We start from the raw sequence: 19,471 nt of genomic DNA, 5'->3' as shown, positions 1-19,471 counted from the left end.
TACAGTGCTCCCACTCAAGCTGCCTTCCCCAGTGTTTGTTTTTACCCTTTAACGATGAAGGTTTCTCAGGCACCAGCAGCATTATTCCCAAGTGAAAAGACGCAGCAGCTAGGGGAGCCTCCCAGCTGTGGACACCAGCACACAGCTCTCAGACACAGCTTGGCACCGGCACGCCAGGCGCAGGCCTGATCCCGTCTTGATGATATTAACTCAAACAGGATGAAAACTCACAAACACTCTCTTTTGGGTGTAAGATCTGGGCTTTTTTTTTTTTAAGACAGTTCTTATGCCTTAACAAGTACTCTCTCCAGATTATAAAAGGTTAGTTAAAATTGTTTAATAGGAACAATCTTGGACAAGCAGAAGTAGCTTTGATTTGAAGAATTATAGCCACGTACAACTGGGAAGGTTCCACAGGGTGGTCGGATGGGACGGTCTGTACCTGGTCTAGAGACTCTGCATTAGACAGGTGACTGATGGACATTCTGCCCTCTCTCAAGGCACACGTCACTTCTGAAAATTGTCAGCTTTCCATACCGGCTATGATATTTTATTTACATTTAAAAATATCTTTTCTTCTTCAGTGTAGTGGAAATGCCCAGAGATCAGTCATTGAAACCCCTCCCTAACACAGGTGCAGAACAGCTTTATTGATCTCTGGATTTGTCCAGTCATTCCGAATGTCATCCAGGTGGTTATCAAAATCCACGAGTGTTTCATAGGACCGGCTGTCCAGGAGCGATGCCGAGATCCTCTGGGCCTCCGGCCAGTCTTCACAGTAATCACTATGAGGTGAGACAGGAGAAGTCAGCTTCTTACTCAAAACGTATGGCTTTTCAATAGAGTAAACAGGAAACCAGCTGCATGCAGAGTGGTATAAAGGAAGCCAAGGGCGAACTCTAGCAAACACATACATCTAAACACATGAAGATGCATATAAAGAATATGAAACATGGAAGAGATAACCTTCAAATGAAATTCTGAAAAAGCTGGAGGTAGATGACTGATTGCAAATAAACCAAACAAATGCCTGGGAAGAGGGTCTGGCTTAGGGAAAGGTGGCCTGGCATTGGGAGAGGAGACCCGTGAGTGACAGGTTGTCTCTACTGCTTGGAAACCCTGCAGGCCTGTCCTCCGGGGGCTGAGGAACACCCATGACTTCTGTATGAGGTGTGCACACTTCTCTAGAGAACATGCTAGCTTTAAAACCCAGAAGGTGGGGTCAGCTTTCCCGTGGGAGCAGCGTGCCAGGATAGGCCCCAGCACACGCGGCACGCAGGCCACCCCCTGGGAACAGGGCACTCACTAGTGCGGGTCTCTGCAGCGCCACTTGTTTTCGTGGTGTTCATACACGTGGATCGTGGGGACCACACAGTCCATCGTGAACTTAGTGTTGTCTACCTGCAATGAGACAAAGGGCGCACTCATGAACAGAGCCAGGACCTCTGTGGCAGCCTGCAGGTCCCTCCCTGGGGCTCTCCCACTGGGGAGGACTCCACAGGGATGGTCAGGGATGGGCTCAGCACTGCCCACCAGGGCAGAAACCCCGTCTCAGAGTGCACAACACCACGGCCCAGGCACACGGTGCATCACGTGGGAGAAACACTGAGTGCTTGACTGCTTTCTCACAAACTCGAAGCTTACAAACGTTCCTCAGCCTTCCCTGTTAGAATTCCACCTGAACTGACAGGAGCAGGGCTCCTGATGGGAGCTACTCCCCTCCCTGCTCCCTCAGCTGTGCTGGTTAACCTCATTTAATACGCCTCACACTCGAGTGTGCATTGGAATCATCTGGAAGCTTATGGAGACACAGATTCCTAGGCCCCTAGAATCTGCATTTCCAATAGATTCCCGGGTGGTACTGATACTGTCAGCAAAGGGACCCCACTTTGAGACCTGCTGAAGCTGAATGACCCCCCCACCTCTGGATACCCGTGTGCCACGACTGCAGCGGCCCTGACTCAGCAACTTTAAGCCTGCAGTTGGGAGAAGACAGCCGAGGAAGGCGACAGTCTGATGAAGTACCTGCAGAAAGGAAACCGTTCACAGACAAAGCTCCCCATCAGCAAGAGGCTGCTCAGCAGCTGTCCCCACACATAGGACTCTGGAGTGAGCGACAGTGACTCACCATGATGAGAGCCGTGTCACTGAAGCCCTCAGCGATTCTGGAGGCCACCTTTTCTGCTACCTGGTTTGGACTGTGAGAGAAGAACCAGCGAGGTTACCAAGTTTTAGTTAATGCTGGGCAACACTGTCTGCCTATGGCAGAGTCAACAGCAATGACACAAAGACCAACAGCACCAGTAAGCTACCCATGTGGGGTTACACCCCTTTAAGCAGCTTTTGGGGACTATGATCCTGCTACAGTGACTTGATGAGGACTGTGTGGCGCTCAGGGCAGAGCAGAGGCCCTTGTCTTTTTGTGCATCTTTTCCTCTGTACAATCAGTGCCTCAGCTTTCTGAAGCAGGGACTGAACCAGAAACAAACACACTATACAGTTACAATCCTTTCATTGTGATTGAGGTGAAAAAAGCAGGCTTAGTGCTTTATAAAAATAAATTTAGCCAAGTATTCTATTTTTACTTTTAAGATTGAACATTTACAGAGGTATGTGATTATCTGCAGCATCATGTTAAGAAAAATGAAACAAAAAAACACTGTAATAGAGAAAGGGCCCCAGGGATTCTCATCCCCCAGGTCACCCTGGAAAGCCCTTAGAGTGAAGGCTGCGCTGCACAGGTGTCTCAAGGGCCAGGGTCCCGCAGCCACCAGCTCATCTGTCCACACCCTTCCGGAGGCTCCTCTGTCACGCCTGTGGCTGTAATGCCTCCTGCTCCTGCTGCCACAGCGCCCGCACCACCCTCACAGCATGGGCTCCAGGGCCTGCACCACAGGCCTGGGTTTCAATGTCTTTCAAGTTCAGTGCAGCAACTTGAGGGCAAAGGAGAGGAGTCCTTAGCTCAGCTCAGCACAGAGCTTGGCCTGGGGCAGGGGATTCACACTCTGGCAGCTTCCCTCGTGTAGTAAGACCAAGACTGACACAGGCCGTGAACAGGCTCCAGCTCATCAACACAGGGAGGCAGGTGGACTCGAACGAGGGGCTGGTAAGAGCCGCACCGAGGAGAAACCAGAGCCATGCATGGACGCAGAGACCAAACAGTCAGAGATGTCTCGGGAAAAGCTGAAGAATCAGGGATCAGAGAGCAGCTCATGTCGTCCATGGAGAGGCTGGCACAGAAGCCGCTCTGAGCCCACGCTGCCCTGGGGACCCTGTCGCCCTCAGTCCCAACTAGGCCCAGTCCTCTAGGATAAAACAGTTCACATCTCTGGAAGTGCTCCATTGGCTTACTGTATTATTTTCCCAAATGCTACTGAGTCCTACCACTTGCCTATGCTGGGCAAGTGGACACGACTCCGGGAGGCATTTGGTCTGGGGCCCTTCACTGCACCCCGACTGCCTGGACACTGGAGCCCGTCGGCTCTGCCTGGCCATGTGAGGAAAGCTGCAGGGTGACCCGGCTCGTGCCTCTGGCTGCTCAGGGTGCCGACTCCTCTAGGACTCTCTCCGTGAGGTCACGTCAGGCTGGCTGCTGGCCACATCCCTTGACCAAAGGACACTGTTCTTCTGGGGGGAACTTCCTGACCTGACCAGGGTGTAAGTCAGGTCATTCCTTCAGGCAGGGCAGGTGCCAGCTTTTGTCACCAGCTCTGGGTAACTGTACCACACTCCTTTTTCTGACACACGGTTCACACCCCTGTAAACAACCAGCTTATTAAGCCCACCTCAAATTACCCTAACGTCAGGATGTCATCAGTTTTTCTGCTAGGACATTGATGCAGAAACAAAGCAAAGATCTCGGCTTTGCTCATTAGTGAGAACCACCGTGGGGGCAACTAGCTGGATAAGAGAAAACAAGACATATTATATGGGAGAAGTAGCAAACACCATGTTTTCGTCAAAGCAGCAGACCCAAATAACACCAAACCTAAAAGCTGCTTTTGTTTTTTTAACCCCCAAAGAGAGTGGAGTTCTTGCCTGGTGCTCTGCCCTACATCAATCCCAGTCTGGGGATGGGAAGCGAGGCACAGCTGAGGGGGGACCGAACAGCAGGCCCTGGACTGTTGCTTTTAAGAATTCCCTTCAAACAAAATAAAGACGACACAGGACAGAATCCCAATGTTCATATAAGTGTTTAGAATGACTGGTGTTTGGAATGACCCGTACCCCAGCCCTCCTGGAATACTATCAACAGCACAGAGGGGCTCTGTTCCCACAGACTGCACCCCAGTACCCCTGGAATACTATCAACAAGCATGGAGGGACTCTGTTCTTACAGATTCTGCACCTGGAGCTTACTGAGGGGTTTCGAGGAGTTTCGCATGGATATACCTGGCATCCTTTACTCGTTCATTAGCTTGATAATAACCAGCAATCACGTAGCTATTATCTTTGCACCACGAATCAATCTGAAAAGAGAACAAAATTTGGGAAGAAAAGGTGAATATTTTTCCCTTAAACATCAAGTCTCAATAAACAGAGGAACCTCCCCCTCAACCAAATGCTGGGACAAGACAAACAGAACTCCTGTATCCTCCTCCCTACGAGAATGAAATGGGGGAGTTTCCTGCTGGCCTTTGTTGCTTAGTTGCTAAGTCGTGTCCTAGTCATTGCAACCCCCATGGACTGTAGCCCATCAGGCTCTTCTGTCCATGGGATTTCCAGGATTCTGGCCTTTCACTGCTATAGCCCAGGTTCAGTCCTTGGTTGGGGAACTTAGATCCCACCAATTATGGTGGTGGTATGGCCACCAAAAAAAAAAACCAAACCCCACACCAAATGGGTGTATGGGTGTGTTCAGGGGAAAGAAGGCCACCAGTTAGCTTTTCCACAGTCCACAGGAGGTCCGAGAAAGCAAAGAAGAGCGCAGGCTCCCCCTCTCTCGAAGGTGGGGTGTCTTCCCACAGAGGAGGAGCCTGCAATGGCCGGGAGGGGTGAGGCTGGACACTAGTAATGACCTCCTCCCCTAGTCCCAGCAGAAGGCTCCAGCACAGACACATAATAAATAGGTGCAGTGCTGTGGGTGAGGGGGAACCAGTGTTACCCTCTTTCTCTGACAAAATGAAGCACTGAGGCCTTCTGGGGCTTGAACAAGCCTTCAGATTGTTAAAATCAATCCTTCACAGATAGCAAACTAAAGAGCTCAGAGAGGGTCTAAGCTTGCACAGCCAGAAAACAGAGGCAGCATAGGAATCTTAGTCTCTTTCAAAGTCAAGTCCCTTAATACTGTTATTTCAGTATTCCTTGCAATACACTATGAAAACCCCTCGTGCTGTGATATGGGGTACAGAGGAGCACACGTGCATGCACTCACACACTTCCCTGTGGCATGCTTTTAAATGGGAGCATGGCAGCAGATTTTGAAAGTTTTTTGTTTTACAATGCCACTCTTCTCTCATGAGATTTAGCATCTTGCAGGTCTAATGCTATTATTAAAAACAACAAAAGGTCGTCCTGTTTTGCTGTAATGAAATTTTAATAATACACTGCAGGAAATTCTATTCTTGGCTTACAAAAGAAGAGATACAATTGATCCTCAATTTTTTTCAAAGTGAATTAACTGGTTAAAAAGGGTTTCTTTTCTTTCTTTTCCCTTTTTAAACATAACTCTATTTGTTCTTTTTCTCAAATTCTGGTTTGGAACTCCAACAGTCTCCTTCATAACTAAAAGCAGACATTACAAAATGGTCACAGTCCAAGGTTCCCTGGCTCACACGAGGATTAGAATAGTAATTCTGGCCTCCTAAGAGCTCACAAATTACCATACTGGGTCAAAACCAAGGCTCAATGAACCAATTAGAGGTTTTGGTCATCCACCCAAGAGATGAAGGCTATGTCTCCGAAATATTCATAATGGCTCTTTCACTCTAACTTTGAGGCAAATTATTCCACAACTACTTATATTTTATTTCTATCACCTCTTAAAAGAATGAGTCTTGGAAACTCTACTGCTGCTTACAGCAAAATTCTTTCATTTCTTTCTAAATTTACCTCCACGTGGTATCGAAGGGCATAGCCTAGTTCTAAAATCTGGCACTTGGTCCCATTTCCTGAACTCACACCCACCCGCTGGCCTGCCCTTTGGTGTCGCCCTCTCAGCCTTTGTTTCTGATTGAAGACTGGTCTCTTGAGGGCGTCCTCATGTAGGTGACCCTCACTTCTGCCCACCTTTGTGCCCCTCGCCTGGCTCTGCAGTGTGGGCTGCTCTTACATCCAGAGTCACAACTACAGAGAGTGTCCTGAGTCTGGTACGAACACTTAGTGGCCTAACACAGCACAGATCTGTCTCACAGGTCAGAAGTCTAAAACGGGTCTGTGGGGCTGACTCTTGGCGGAGACTCGAGGGGAGAATCTGCTCCCTGCCTTTTCCAACACAGAGAGGTCACCGCATTCCTCGGGTGGTGGCTGTCTCACTCTGACCCCTGCTTCTGTTGTCAAAACTCTGTTTCTCTGATTCTTACCCTGCTGCCTCTTATGCAGGCCCTTGTGATTATACTGGGTCCATCAGATAATCCAGGATAATCATTGCATTTCAAGATCCTTAACTTAATCTCATCTGCAGTCTCATGTTCCATGTAAGGTTACCTGCCCAAGGGTCCAAGGACTTGGATGTGGACATCTTGGCGGGGGGGCATTTTTTTTCTGGCCTCCCACAGCTACCTTTAATGCAAGGATAAGATGATTATTTCCCACTGCCGCTGTCCTGCAGCAGGCTGCACCACGAGGCTTGGGGGGTATCAGTTCCCTGACCAGACACTGAACTCAGGCCACAGCGGTGAAAGCACCAAACCCTCATGCCAGGCCATCGGGAGCCCCCACAGCACTCTTCAGTGAGCAGTCTAAGCTGCTCCCCAATCTTGCTCCTGGGCTGAAGGGAATGGTTTGGGATTCAGTCCCCAAGAAACACACAGGGTCACCCTGTACCTGCGCTCAGACAGCAGAGAAGGCATCTGACAGGATGGTGGATTCTTGTGAAAAACAAACTCATACCTCAACTGACACTTTACCTAAAGAGGGATGAATTCCTGTACAAAACACTCTAAAGGCCTAACCAAATTCCAGCAGAAAAATAATGTCATGACCTTAAACTTCTAGTAGAACTCTTTTTTTGTTTGTTTTGTTTTTCTGGCTACATCACATGGCTTGCAGAATCTTAGTTACCTGACCAGGGATTGAACCTGGGGCGCCGGCAGGGAAAGCATCGAGTCCTAACTACTGGGCCTCAGGGAACTCCTAGTAGAACTCTTTGAAGAGGCCACTCCCAAAGTGAACCATGTCACAAAAGCTCGGGCTCGGCTTTCGAAACCTTTCAATGACTCAAATAAGAACCACCAAGTGAAGTCTGGATGCCTGTGATGGGCATGCACAGCCTGTCCACTGTCCAGAGAGACACCAGTGGCCACTAGTTGATGACTGGAGAACCAGCCACCAGAGTCCACAGAAGTAGCGAACACAAGCTTCAGTGGAACCAGACATCATCAGTGAGTGATGGAGCATATACGAGTCGGTGTGTTGGGGGAGGCAAGTAGTATGGACAGTCGGCTGAGTGGGGATGGGGCAGGTGGCTCTTGAGGAGTTTCAGAATCCTGCAGTCAGCCCAAACAGCTTGTTAACAAAAAGCCCGAGTGGAGTTAAGTGGCAGATTATACAGTAGGCAACTCGCACCCTCCAAGTGGGGCAGGACAAAGCAAAAGAGCTGAGAAGCTGTCTGAACTCCGTTCTCAGTGAATTCGTTTCCACTATTATGGTGTCCTCCTCCTGTGTTGCATCTTGTGAACAATCAAAATGAAAATGTTCACGATGGCAACTCTGATACCTGACAAGTGACTTTGATACAAGGTCCAAATCCTGCATTCACTTATGCAGTTTCCTTTACTTTTCAGACGGAAAGAAGGACACTGTCACCTTGGCACAAGCTGCCACCCTCTGTTCACATCTTTCAGGCCTGCTCCCTTGCAGACACGCAGGAGAACTACCAAGGCTCTAGGCCCACTCGTCCATTCCCAGCTAGGCTGGACAAAGAAAGCAGCCTCTCTCGGCAAACTTGCTAGTGTCTGCGTGAGTGAGGCACCTGGAGTTCTCATAACACTGCACGCACTTCCGTAACCACAGCCACAAAGCAGGCAAGGCAGGGCGCTGCTAAGTACGAGTCACCCCAAGCAGGGTGCTGCTCCCAGGCTGGTCACTTACAAGCTAGGGCGTCTGGGAGCCTCCCTGTCTGCAGCAACATCCAGGCCCCGGAGTATAAAACTAGAGGGGTTGCCTAGTTTCATGGAGAAGAAAAAGATCCTCAAATCCGCAGCTGATTCTTCCACGAGGAGGAGCTGGCTTTGGAGGAAGAGTACTGGAGATAAGGGGCCTGGGAACAGAGAGCGAAGGTCACGGGAAGAACTGTAAGGAGAGCCCAGAGCAGCCAGCTCCCCCTCCCAGGAGGAAGTAGGGGGCTGAGCTGAGAGCCAGAGGGGCGGTAGCCTGTGCAGATGAGCACAGAGAAGGCACACATGGAGGCAGCAGAAGGAATCCCAGGCCCAAGTCAAAGGAGCAGAAGGTACCCACAAGCAGCTCCCAGCACTAGGAAATCACAGTGGGGTGTGTCTGTGTGTGTGTGTTGGGGGAGGGGGAGGACAAAGAGGGCTTAGAGAAATAGCAGCTTTATACTAATTTCCCTACTGACATTTTATGGGGTTTTGCTATTAGAAATAATTCCATCACTACTTACGTCAAAGGGTTGTAAGGATAAATTAAGATAACAGGCCTAAGTACTCAAAAAAAACCAGAAAGCACCCAAAAATGCAAGGATTTTTTTTTTTTAATGGAAAATTATAATGAAAAGCCTTGCAAAGGAATCTGATGCTGCCCTTTGATGGACAGCATATCAAGTCAGTCTTTCCCACTTATCAAAAATAACAATACCAAACTCCCTGAATAGAAACAAGCCATCAGAATTAGGCCTTGTTTATAGTTTTATGGATTTAGATGCTTTATTAAAACATTTTCTACAGCTGATAAAACTGTGGCTCCATTCACAGATTTTTTCATTGCCTTCAGGTTATAAAGTTGCTAAGACAAAATCTGAATGATATAGACTTAAATGTCTTAACAGTAACACAAAAACTTGTAGATGGATTCAAATGGCAATTTTTTCTTTATAACTTTATTTTGAAAGTTATTTAATTTGTACTCAATCGAAATTGTTCTCCTACTTGTTGGATGCTTAGTCTATGATTCAAAGTTTTGATCAATATAAGAAAAGTGAGCACAAACTACCACACTGCTTGGCAAGGACAGAACATTCAGTTTTTACTGTCTGAAAAGCTAAGTGCAGAGAACCTAGTTTGCACTTAATTCTGTTGGACAGGAGACTCCAACACTGAAGGGTACATTTGGGGAAAGGCTGGAAGGTGCATCTGGAGTACAGATGCAGTGGTGCAGAGCGAGCAGTGTCCCTGAATGATTTCTACGATGAATCTGTCCACTGCTCACCTCTCTCTCTGTCTCTACCTTCTAGCTCATCTCTAAAAATCCCCACCCCCCACACCCTGGTTTTCACCTGGTCCATCTGCCCCCCTCCTCCAGCCCTGCCCCTTGGGCCACTACTTGTATGTCCCTTTCTCTGGGCAGCCTGCCCTCCCCAACTCTGCCAGCCTGGGTCAGCGGACCCCTCCCCACTTTCTGCTTAACCCCCCCATATGGCACTTATTCTTTAGTACTGTACTTGTCTGCCTGGTACAAGTTCAACCGCTACACACGTACTGTATTTGATCCATAGCAATATCCTTTCCCCTAGCACAGGCTTGGCTCTACTGGAGAGCTGAATAACCCTGCATTAATACTACTGGTCAATCGAGTTCCCTGTGAGTGACTGCACTTCACATATCCAATCACCACACAGTTCTCTTGATAGAATAATCAAGACAGGGAGCTGAAAAGACTTGCATTAAACAGACACCCGCGTACCCCAGGAACACACTGATACCAACAGCATGTTTCTTCAGGAGCTAAAATTGTTGATTCTATACACGTCATCTACTTTCTATGTTCTGCCCCATGATGACAGGAAAAAACTCACACAATGACTCAGTTTAACAGGTACTCAAAGATGTGCCCAGTAAGCTTAGGCAAGGACGGCTGGGCTAAAGATACTTCCTGCTTATCAAGAATTTACATAGGTGTCATAATTAGGTAATTTACAAAATGGATTCATTTTACTTGTTGGGATGTAGAGAAAAAGGATTTCTACTACTCTTCTCAAACTTAACTACTCTTTGCATGAATCAACTAATTCTCTTTTAGTATCATAGTTTATACATATTCGAAAAACTGTACCTCCACCCAGGCAGGTCTGAGCCTACTCCTCCCTAAGGTTTTAATTCCAACTTATAGGTGGTCTTTTTTCCTTCACCGGTCACCATACCTCAACAGCTACGGCCTAGAATTCAATAACCAGTCGGTCTGTTTCTATGCCACACCTTTTCCCACTGTACTTCAAATACACCAGTCGTGAGGAGACCCACAGAAGTGTGCGGGCTGGAAGGCAAGTCTGCTCTGGCTTTCAAATTCCACACAAAGTCTTCAGCTTTTAAAACCACGGGTGCATTCCAGATATCACTAAGGAGGACAGACAAGCTCTTGTTCACGGAGCGCTGGACGCCGCCTTTCTAACCGTGGGTCCACCCTGGGTGCCCCGGGGCAGTGACGTGGGAAGAACCGCGCCTTCACACCTACGGCAGACACGGATCCGGCCCCGCGACGGAGCGCGCGAGCCCGACGGCAACGTCCAAACTCCCCGCGACTCAAAATTCCAAATACAGACGCTCGGTTAACAGCGGCTTGTCTCTATAAGGGTTACTGGTGTGAGAAAATCGGTGCCTTTTCCGTCGCCTAAGGCGTTCTAAAAACACCCGGGACGACTAAGGTCGCCCCTTCGGCCGCTGCAACGACGAGCTGCCTGCCACCTGCGGGGCACTTGCTAAGTGCGTGCGGGCAAAGACCAACGCGCCCTCGCGGGTCGTCCGTTCACGGTGACGGCGAACTCAGCGGTGCGGGGTCCAGACTCCGGCTGGACCACCCTGAGCTTCTAGCCGGGACAGCTCGGAAGCGGACTGTCAGCCCGTCTCCTGTCCCGCTAACTCCGAGGCAAGCCCCTTCCCGCGCTTACCAGGGTGAGGGCCACCTCCAGCATGGGGGCGAGGGCCAGGGTGCCGTGGAAGAGGGGGATACAGTCCACGAAGAGGGTGTGGTGAGCGCCCGGGCCTCCCAGGGGCAGGTGCTCCTTGCGTGGCTTCTGCTTCTCGGCCACGAGCAGTCCGTTGACGGCGCAGTGCGGGTACTTCGCACCGTGCAGCACCATCTTGCAGTAGGCCTGGGTGGTCAGCTTCACCCCGGGCATGCTGAGCCCGGGAGGGCCCCGGAGGCCCGGCGCCGGCCGAGGCCTGGATCCTCTGCCCGGCCGCGCGGCGCCTCAGGGGAGAAGCAGGACGAGGCGGCGGCCCCCTGGCGCGGCCCCGCGGCTGGCGAGGGCCCAGCCTCGCTCGAGCTCCGCTCCTCAGACGCCGGCTAACTACCCGGGAGAGCCCGACGCGGCCACCTTAAGACTCCACTCGCGCTCCTCGCCGGGCGACGCCGGAAAGCGGACGTCCAGTAGCCGCCAGAAAGCCGCTCAGTCCGGCGTTTTACGACGTTCGCCGCTCGACCTACTTCCGGTCCTGTGACCTCCCGCGCGGTAGGGCGCGGGGTGGAGTCCTCCTCGATCCCGTGGTGCTCCGCGGCTCGGCCTCGCTCTTTTCCGGTCGCGGGCAGCCGAGCCGTAGAGGGCGGTCGCAGCGGGCACGGTGGGCAGCAGCTGGTCGGTGGCGGCAGGTGAGGCGGGCGGTGGCCGGTCCGCGCCGCGAGGCTGAGGAGCGTCGGGCGCCGGGAGCCCTCAGGCCTGCGTGCCCGTGGTCGGGCGCCCACAGGGAACTGACGACTGGGCCTCCTGTCCTGGTGACATTGAGGCCGGCCCTTGGGGCTCCGGGCTCGGGAGCCGCCTGGTCGCTGCTTCTGTGACGCCTGGAAGCATCCGGCCGGTCCCCACCTGTCCTTCCGCAGCCGCGGGCTGGCTGCGGCTCTGACCTTGGAGCGTCCGCTGGCTGAGGGCGGGGGCCTGAGGGCAGGTCGCTTCGCGGGCTCCCGGCCGCCCCTTCCGACGGTGCTGCGCCACCGCCCTGGGTGTAACGGGGCTCCGAGGGAGGCGCCCCACTTCCCGGCCTGTTAGACGCTCGGCTCCCGCTCAAGCGCGGTCCAGGCCGGGGAGAAAACACGGGAAACGGAGGCGAGTTCGGCCCTGACGTCATGCTTCTGTTTATTCTGCCTCTAGTGGGCTGCTTTTTGAATGCGTTCGGGATCTTTTTCATCATCAGCAGCTCCCTGAAAGGTCCGGTTTTAAGGGAGGGGCAAATAGGGGAGCTGGGCCTGACCCAGAAAAGACCCAAGCGAGAGGTGTGTCATCCCGGTCATTCGTTGTCCTGCAGGGATTGAAAGTGGACCAGGCCGCTTTTGCATCCTTTCCCCTTCATTTCCCCTTCCAAGCCGGAGCACATAATTAGGTCTGTAACCAAATAATGAATGCGGTGCGTGTCTCTTAATTACTTTAAACTGTTTACCTTTTCTCTCTAGACGGTGGAGCCCATTATTGGCAGCACATTCTAACTTTTCGAGTCTCCTTAAACTGTTTTTTTCCCTCTTTGCTTTTTAAGAAAGCTGATTTTTTTTTAAAAAAAAGGAAAAAAAAAAAAGCAAAACCCCCCCAAACAGTTTTCTACGAATTGCATTAAGTGTGTATATATATGGCAGTTGGTTTATAACGAAGCTCCATTAAAACATGCTGTCTGCTGAGAGAAAAAAAAAGCCTTCATCCTAGGTTTTTAAAAAAATTCATAGTAATGAAGAACTGGTCACTTATGTTGGAGAGAAGAAAAAAAAGAATTGCATTGATTTCCAGAATGCACTGGGGCAAAAAGAAAAATCATTCCTAATAGGTGCTTACGCTTGTTCATAGTGAAGGTACATTTTTATCTTTCAGAATGTTGGCTACGAGAGTATTTAGCCTGATTGGCAGGCGTGCAATTTCCACCTCGGTGTGTGTTCGGGCACATGGTAAGTACAGTCTTTGTTTTTGCTCTGCTGCTCATAAGGCCCTGTGCTAGTTTCAAACATGGAGAGCTTTGATCCTGATCATGTTTTGTTGAGGAATTTGAAGGGAGATACATACAGTTTAATGGTGCCTAGTTCTAGATTAAAGAGTTTTAATGAATTTTAGTCTGAGTCTTCGCTTATACTGATATTTTCTCCCCTTTCCTTCCCTTCCCATGTTTTCAGGTTCAAGTTCCACACCTTTTAAGAGATCCACACTATACCTGACTTTATTGTTCCATACCCCCCACCCCCACCCCCAACTTCTAGCCACTTACCTTGAATGCTGTTTAAATTATTGGAACAGTGGAAGGGAAGGAGTTTGGACTTCCTAACCTGAACTGGGTTTAATTCATTTCTACCTTGGACTTGGTGCTCAAGTTTAGGAATCTGTTCTCTCACCTGAAATGTACTTAAAGAACCTAGTTTAGAGCCTGGCAAATAGCAAATTGAGTTTTGCGTTTATTAAGCATCTTCTTTGTAGCTGTCAGTGGTAGACACTTAGAATAAAGGAATATGAGATGTGGAATTACTCCACAGAGTCCCAGCAATCTGGAGAAGAAAGATACATGTAGGCAGTGTTTCAGTGAGAGATAGGCTCTGAGGAGAAGCATTTAGCCCGGCCTGAGGTACGGGGGGCTTCTGGAGGAGAGACCTTGCTCACACTCAAGAGAGAAATGACATTCCAGGCAGAGGGAAAGCAAGCAGAAGGAGGAAATGCAAGTCAGTGTGACAGATTGTGTTACTGAGGAGTCAAGTGCAATGCTCAAGTGATGGGTGATGAAGTCGAGAGCAAGACTCATGTATCCAGGGACTCAGGAGCTTTTGTCTGAGCTGCTTTATGTGTGATTTTTTTCCCTTGACATTGTGTCCTTTAATTGGTGATATTTGGGTGTTAACATTTTTGTATGTCCTTTATATTGCTCAGGATAGACTCTAGAACAGATAATTTTAGTAAAAACATTATTAAAGTATATTATTTAAATGAGTAGATAATAAAAAAATTAGTTGTTAATATATACAGAAACACTCCTTCACTAAAAGCCTAGGAAGTCACTTAGGTCAAAGATTACCTTTTGTTTGCATTTTGGTTTTGCTAATGTATTTCCTTAGCTTTTTGTTTGTTTAGTTTAGTTAGAAGTATAATTTACAGAAAGGAAAATTTATCTTTTCTAGGTGTTATATTTGTATGGATTTTGATAAATTCACTCAACAGTGTGACAGTGACTCCAGTCAGGACATGCAACACTTTCATCACCCCTAAAGGTCCCTTCATGTCTGTTTGGTCTTTCTGATCTTCTGTGAGAAGCCAACTTCTGTCTCCTTCAGTGGTATTGACTGGGGATTATTCTTAAGTATTGCTTTTGACAGAGGAAGTCAGATCTAGTTGGTCCCTGCTTGAAGCCATCCGCCGGCTCCTCATGCCTGGAGTAACATCAGCTCCTGGCTTCACTGGCCTCATCGCCTCAGACTCACAAAGGCAGAGAGTAGCCCAAACCAGCCCTCCCTAGTCGCTCGCTCCCTGCCCCACTGGTGTTTTGTTTCTCAAATGCACTGGGGCGGCTCCTCTTGCCTCTGCTCCAGAGGTGTAGATGGTGCTTCCTTTGAGTCGGCACCCTCCGTGCAGGTGTCATCTTACAGTAAAATAGGTCCTGCCTCACCCTGTGTGCTTCCTTAGAGGCTGTGGGTTTGCAGGTAGTTTGAGGGGCGTTTGCCTCTTGGAGCATGAGCTTTTGGAAGCAGGGACCTGCCAGGCTTACTCATTGCCGCCTCTCGAGCACACGATAAGCAGGTGGAGGAAACTGCTGTCTCTCATACGAGTCTTGTCCTTTCATTCTAAAGTTCTGGTTGTATAAGTCATACATGAAGTAGTTCTCCACATAGAATAGCCATTGGGAGCCCCCATTGGCAGTTAGGGTGTTTGTGTGGTGACAACTCTGATTGAGAGGGGAACTCAGATTCACCGGATTTCATCAGCAGAGGCCCCCATATCCATCCAGATTGGAGATAGAAATGATAAAACCTTCACTGGGATGCAAAATCTTTGCTTTTCTCTCCTTTTAAAAGGAATGTTTGGTGTGTTAACATTTATGTGTCTGTGTGGGGGTTTCTCCCACTGCTCCATTTACTAGGGAGCCAGGCCAAAAGTCCTGAAGAGCCCTTGGCAGCCCTGAGGTCATGAATTAGTCATTCTTTTTCTAGAAAATGCAGTTTTATGCTTAGGATGCTTCAAGATTATAAGCATTTACATCTTGATAACAGTTTTATTAAGATCTATTCCCATAACACCCTGACACATTAAAGGTTACACTTCAGCAGTTTTCAGTACATTCACTGACTTGTGCTATTATCCTGTAATCAACTTGAGAACATTCTCATCACCCTAATTAACATCTATTTTTAATAACTCATGTAAGCTGAGTGCTTTTTAGTCCACTCATCATTTTAATAACGTCTTAGAGTTTTAAAATTGGAAAGTTTTAAATGAAAACTTTTAAAATGAAAATTGTAGCCATTTTCATCTCAGTCTCTTTGGGATAAGGTTGGATATGAATATATGAGTGTGCTAGTCATAGGCAAGGCACCCGTGAGCATTTGGAGAAATTTTACTGCTTTAAGATCTAAGGTTTTCTTTCACTGTTGTTAACATGGTTTGGGAGATTTCAATCATTCAGACTAAGCTAATGGAGGTGAAGCATTTTTGCGGGACTTTATACCTCCAGATTCGTTCTGAACACAGAATTTCCCTGCAAATGTAGGGTAGAATCAAACAGCTTTTTGCTGAGGGAAAACCTTAAAGTTTAAGATACTCCTTTTTTCCCTGCTTTTTGAACTTTTCCCCTTTTTACTAGAGTAACACATTGGGTACACACCAGTTTGAAGGTGCTGAAATTTTTATCTTTTTGGGCAGAAGTCTCCATTTCATCCCTGCTTTCCACTGATGACAACTTGGGTTTACCTTGTGTTTAGTGGCATATTCATGTGAGTATCTCCATAACTTAGATTCTTAAAAAGAAAGTATAACCCTGATGGTGTTCTGTGACTTGGCGTGTACATGACTCTCTTCCCATCTTGAGCTAGAACAGTACTTGGCATACAGTAGGCACTCTGTAAACCTTTGTTGAACAAGCCAAATGGCTCCATTATACACATTTCTAAGGTTATTTGCTACTTTGCTGTAATAAGCAGTGCCACAGTAGCCATCTTTTCATGTCTTTCTTTCTGAACTTTGAACCCTTGTTTCTTTTATGAGTTTTATTTTGTTCTTCCCCATTAGTTGGAGTTCCTTGTGGAAGGGCCTCCATTTAGTCCAGGCTCCAGTCAGTCCAGGGAACCTGAGTCCAACCTCTGTGTGAACCCTGGTAGTTGCAGGAAGTGCTGTCTCATTAGCAGTGCCCCAGCAGGTTTCTGTTTCGCTGTGATGAAGAGCGCTGCTGTTACCATGTACCCTCCGTCCTCACCTGCTGTCAGGGCCACATGGGGTGAGCCTGCTCCCCATGTCACACGACCATCCTGTGGCTGTTTGGAATGGGGGCCGCAGCCCCTAGGACAACTGAGGTTTTCAGGGTGCACATACCTGGAGTGACTTCAGTTCTTAGAAGTACCGCCTCGTTTGTAAAGGAACCTATGTGAATTTCAAATATTTGTCCAACGTGTTTTATAGGAAGTGTTGTGAAGAGTGAAGATTATGCTCTCCCGAGTTATGTGGACCGGCGTGACTACCCCTTGCCCGACGTGGCCCACGTCAAGAACCTGTCTGCCAGCCAGAAGGCCTTGAAGGAAAAGGAGAAGGCTTCCTGGAGCAGTCTCTCCATTGATGAGAAAGTTGAATGTGGGTATTGAAGGCACCATGGGCATCTTGCATTGGGCGAGAATTCTCCTGGTTCTGGGCTGGGCCTGAAGGCCAGTGTGCTGGGGAGGTTGGGGGTGCTGTGTTTCTGTGGGGCTGTCCAGGGCCTTAGCTCTGCCAGCCGGCTGAACCCCCTCCCAGGCGCCTCTGTCCATGCTTGTGGGCTCCAGCCCCCAGGAGGAGCAGGAACAGGGGTGCAGGGCCGCCGAGTGGAACTCGAGATGGTTTACATGTGGGAGCAGCTCCTCAGTGCCTCCCCTCAGTGAGGCTGGGTGTGCTAAGTACTGATGGACGATCACTGACACACCGTCAGGAAAAAGGCACGTTAAACGGACCTTGTTCCTTAGTCTAAACAAGGAAGAATTTCAGTTTTTTATTTTCCACCCAGAACAAGCTCTATGCATCTCCTTCCTTCCCTTCCCCGCTATGCCCCCCCCCCCCCCCCCCGCAGTGTGAGCAGGTGTGTCAGGGCCTGAAGCCTGTGTTGTGTTCTTCACTCCATGTTCCACCCCGCCATGTTGTGGAGCTCTACTTCGAGGGGGGTCCTCTATGCCCACAGCACTGTCCTTTCTCCCCTCAGTGTACCGCCTTAAGTTCAAAGAGAGCTTCGCTGAGATGAACAGGAGCACAAACGAGTGGAAGACAGTGGTGGGCGCAGCCATGTTCTTCATCGGCTTTACTGCACTCCTCCTCATCTGGGAGAAGCACTATGGTGAGTGGGGCGGGGCCGTCACACAGACAGGCATATCCATTCTGGGCTCCATCCCGGAGTGTTCACCAGCTTTGGGAGGCTGGCTCGCATGAACTGAAGTGGTATGGCCTGAGGCTGATTGATCTGAATGGGCTATGCTTGGTTGTCCAGCCCAGTACGTTTCCAGTAACTCATCTGCTCGGCAGTCAGGTGTCAGAAGGTGTGGTGAAGGTTAGACTGAGGAGGAGGAAACTCGTACCATTGGGGGCTGTTTGGGCTGCAGGGACTGTAGCTCAGGTCACCAGAGGTCTGGGTCTTCAGACCTAGCAGTTTCTGCTTGGCCAGCGTTGGGGCTGCCTGCTTGTTCTGGTGCTGCCTGTCCTGCGTTCTCTGTTCTGTGGGGTAGGTGTTGGCCCATTCTGAGAAGGGGTGGTAATGTCCTTGCTGCCTGTGTGTGGACGTGGGTTGGTGACACGCCTGTGACCGTCTGCTCTTCCATGAGTTGCCTTTGGTTCTGCTTGTGCTCCACGCTCACCGGTGTACCTGCTGTCTGTGTCCTGCACAGAAGACATTCTGCTTTAGCGTTGTGTTTTCGTGCTCACTTTTATAAACCAGGGTGTAATTTGGAAATACCAAGTTGTCAGTGCACAGAGTTTGAAACCAGCACGTTTGTGTGGGTGTGGGTGTCGAGTGGTCAATGATGGTGCTGATCGAGTTGCTAGTGAGATGGGGAAGATACCTGTGTCACATGTTGGCTTAGAAACACCTTGTCAAGACAGTGTTGCCTCACGACGTTGTTTTGGACTGTAGTGTACGGCCCCGTCCCACACACCTTTGAAGAGGAGTGGGTGGCCAAGCAGACCAAGAGGATGCTGGACATGAAGGTGGCCCCAATCCAGGGCTTCTCGGCCAAGTGGGACTACGACAAGAACGAGTGGAAGAAGTAAGGACCCGCGGTTCCCGAGTCTGCACCTCCCCTGCCGGCCACCTCCATGCAGCTCCGCATGTTCACTGGAAGCGCTGTGTCGCAGCACTAGTGCTAATAAATGCGCAGTTTACGTGAAGTCCTTGTGGTTGTTCTTTGACGGTAACTGAATGAAGTGAAGCAGCACTTGACATACGGGAGGTTTCTCCCAAGTGGCTTGTCAGTAGTCAGTACATTTTGGATGTAAGTGAACTGGCAAAAACAAATTGTATAAGGACTAGCATGTAAAAACTAAAAATATAGAGTCCTTGGCAAGAGGTTTTTATCAGAGTAAAATCCCATTACAGTAGCCAGACCGACAGATGTCCCTGTGGTCACTTTTCTCCTGAAACTTTCCCCTTCAGGTTGTTGGTGTTGGTTGGAGTGTGTGACCACGAGGTTGGAAAGGGCAGGCCGAGTTCTGCGTCTCCTGCCTGATTTCCTGGCTGCTCGCCACCTTTTTATCTAAGAAGCCACAGTGACCCCAGTGCCAGTGCCAGGCACCCTGCCCTGGCCCCCGGCAGGCAGGCTCCCTGTGGGGGCTCCTCCTGCCATCCTGTGGTTCTCCCCCTCACTCGAACGTCCATTCCCCTCCCTGGTCCCTGGGGCCCCTGCAGCGGGTGGGGTGCAGAACAAATCCCAGAACACAAGCTGTGTGATGGGGGCTGCCGGACAGCCAGGGCAGAGGGGTCTCCCAGCAGCATTGGTGCAGGGGCAAGCGGGCGAGTGGGGGAGC

The 19,471-nt window shown here is 49.6% G+C and overlaps 2 protein-coding genes across 10 annotated transcripts; one reads left to right on the top strand and one right to left on the bottom strand.

Moving 5' to 3' along the window:
- Positions 1 to 241: 241 nt before the first annotated feature.
- On the bottom strand, positions 242 to 11,684 carry EMC8 (ER membrane protein complex subunit 8). 4 transcript variants are annotated; one of them, XM_081511527.1, is made up of 6 exons: positions 11,219 to 11,684; positions 4,360 to 4,469; positions 2,129 to 2,198; positions 1,933 to 2,025; positions 1,307 to 1,401; positions 242 to 785 (listed from the first exon to the last, which is right to left on the bottom strand). In XM_081511527.1, the coding sequence occupies exons 1-6, from the start codon at positions 11,447 to 11,449 to the stop codon at positions 626 to 628; spliced, it is 759 nt and encodes a 252-aa protein (XP_081367653.1). In that variant the 5' UTR covers positions 11,450 to 11,684; the 3' UTR covers positions 242 to 625. The 4 variants fall into 4 exon arrangements, with proteins under 4 accessions (XP_081367653.1, XP_081367654.1, XP_081367655.1 ...); XM_081511528.1 differs by having other exon boundaries at positions 4,393 to 4,469; XM_081511529.1 differs by lacking the exon at positions 1,933 to 2,025.
- On the top strand, positions 10,868 to 18,835 carry COX4I1 (cytochrome c oxidase subunit 4I1). Of its 6 annotated transcripts, XM_081511537.1 has the most exons (6): positions 11,848 to 12,472; positions 12,570 to 12,644; positions 13,121 to 13,194; positions 16,895 to 17,062; positions 17,661 to 17,792; positions 18,582 to 18,835. In XM_081511537.1, the coding sequence occupies exons 3-6, from the start codon at positions 13,122 to 13,124 to the stop codon at positions 18,716 to 18,718; spliced, it is 510 nt and encodes a 169-aa protein (XP_081367663.1). In that variant the 5' UTR covers positions 11,848 to 12,472; positions 12,570 to 12,644; position 13,121; the 3' UTR covers positions 18,719 to 18,835. The 6 variants fall into 6 exon arrangements, with proteins under 6 accessions (XP_081367659.1, XP_081367658.1, XP_081367663.1 ...); XM_081511533.1 differs by lacking the exons at positions 11,848 to 12,472; positions 12,570 to 12,644 and adding an exon at positions 10,868 to 11,196; XM_081511532.1 differs by lacking the exons at positions 11,848 to 12,472; positions 12,570 to 12,644 and adding an exon at positions 10,868 to 11,222.
- The last annotated feature ends 636 nt before the right edge of the window (positions 18,836 to 19,471 follow it).

The sequence above is a fragment of the Giraffa tippelskirchi genome, chromosome 7, assembly GCF_054371585.1.
Source record: "Giraffa tippelskirchi isolate mGirTip1 chromosome 7, T2T-mGirTip1v1.2.pri, whole genome shotgun sequence".
Taxonomy (NCBI): Eukaryota; Metazoa; Chordata; class Mammalia; order Artiodactyla; family Giraffidae; genus Giraffa; species Giraffa tippelskirchi.
The sequence above is the reverse complement of the archived record's forward strand: the minus strand, read 5'-3'. Positions and strand labels throughout refer to the sequence as shown.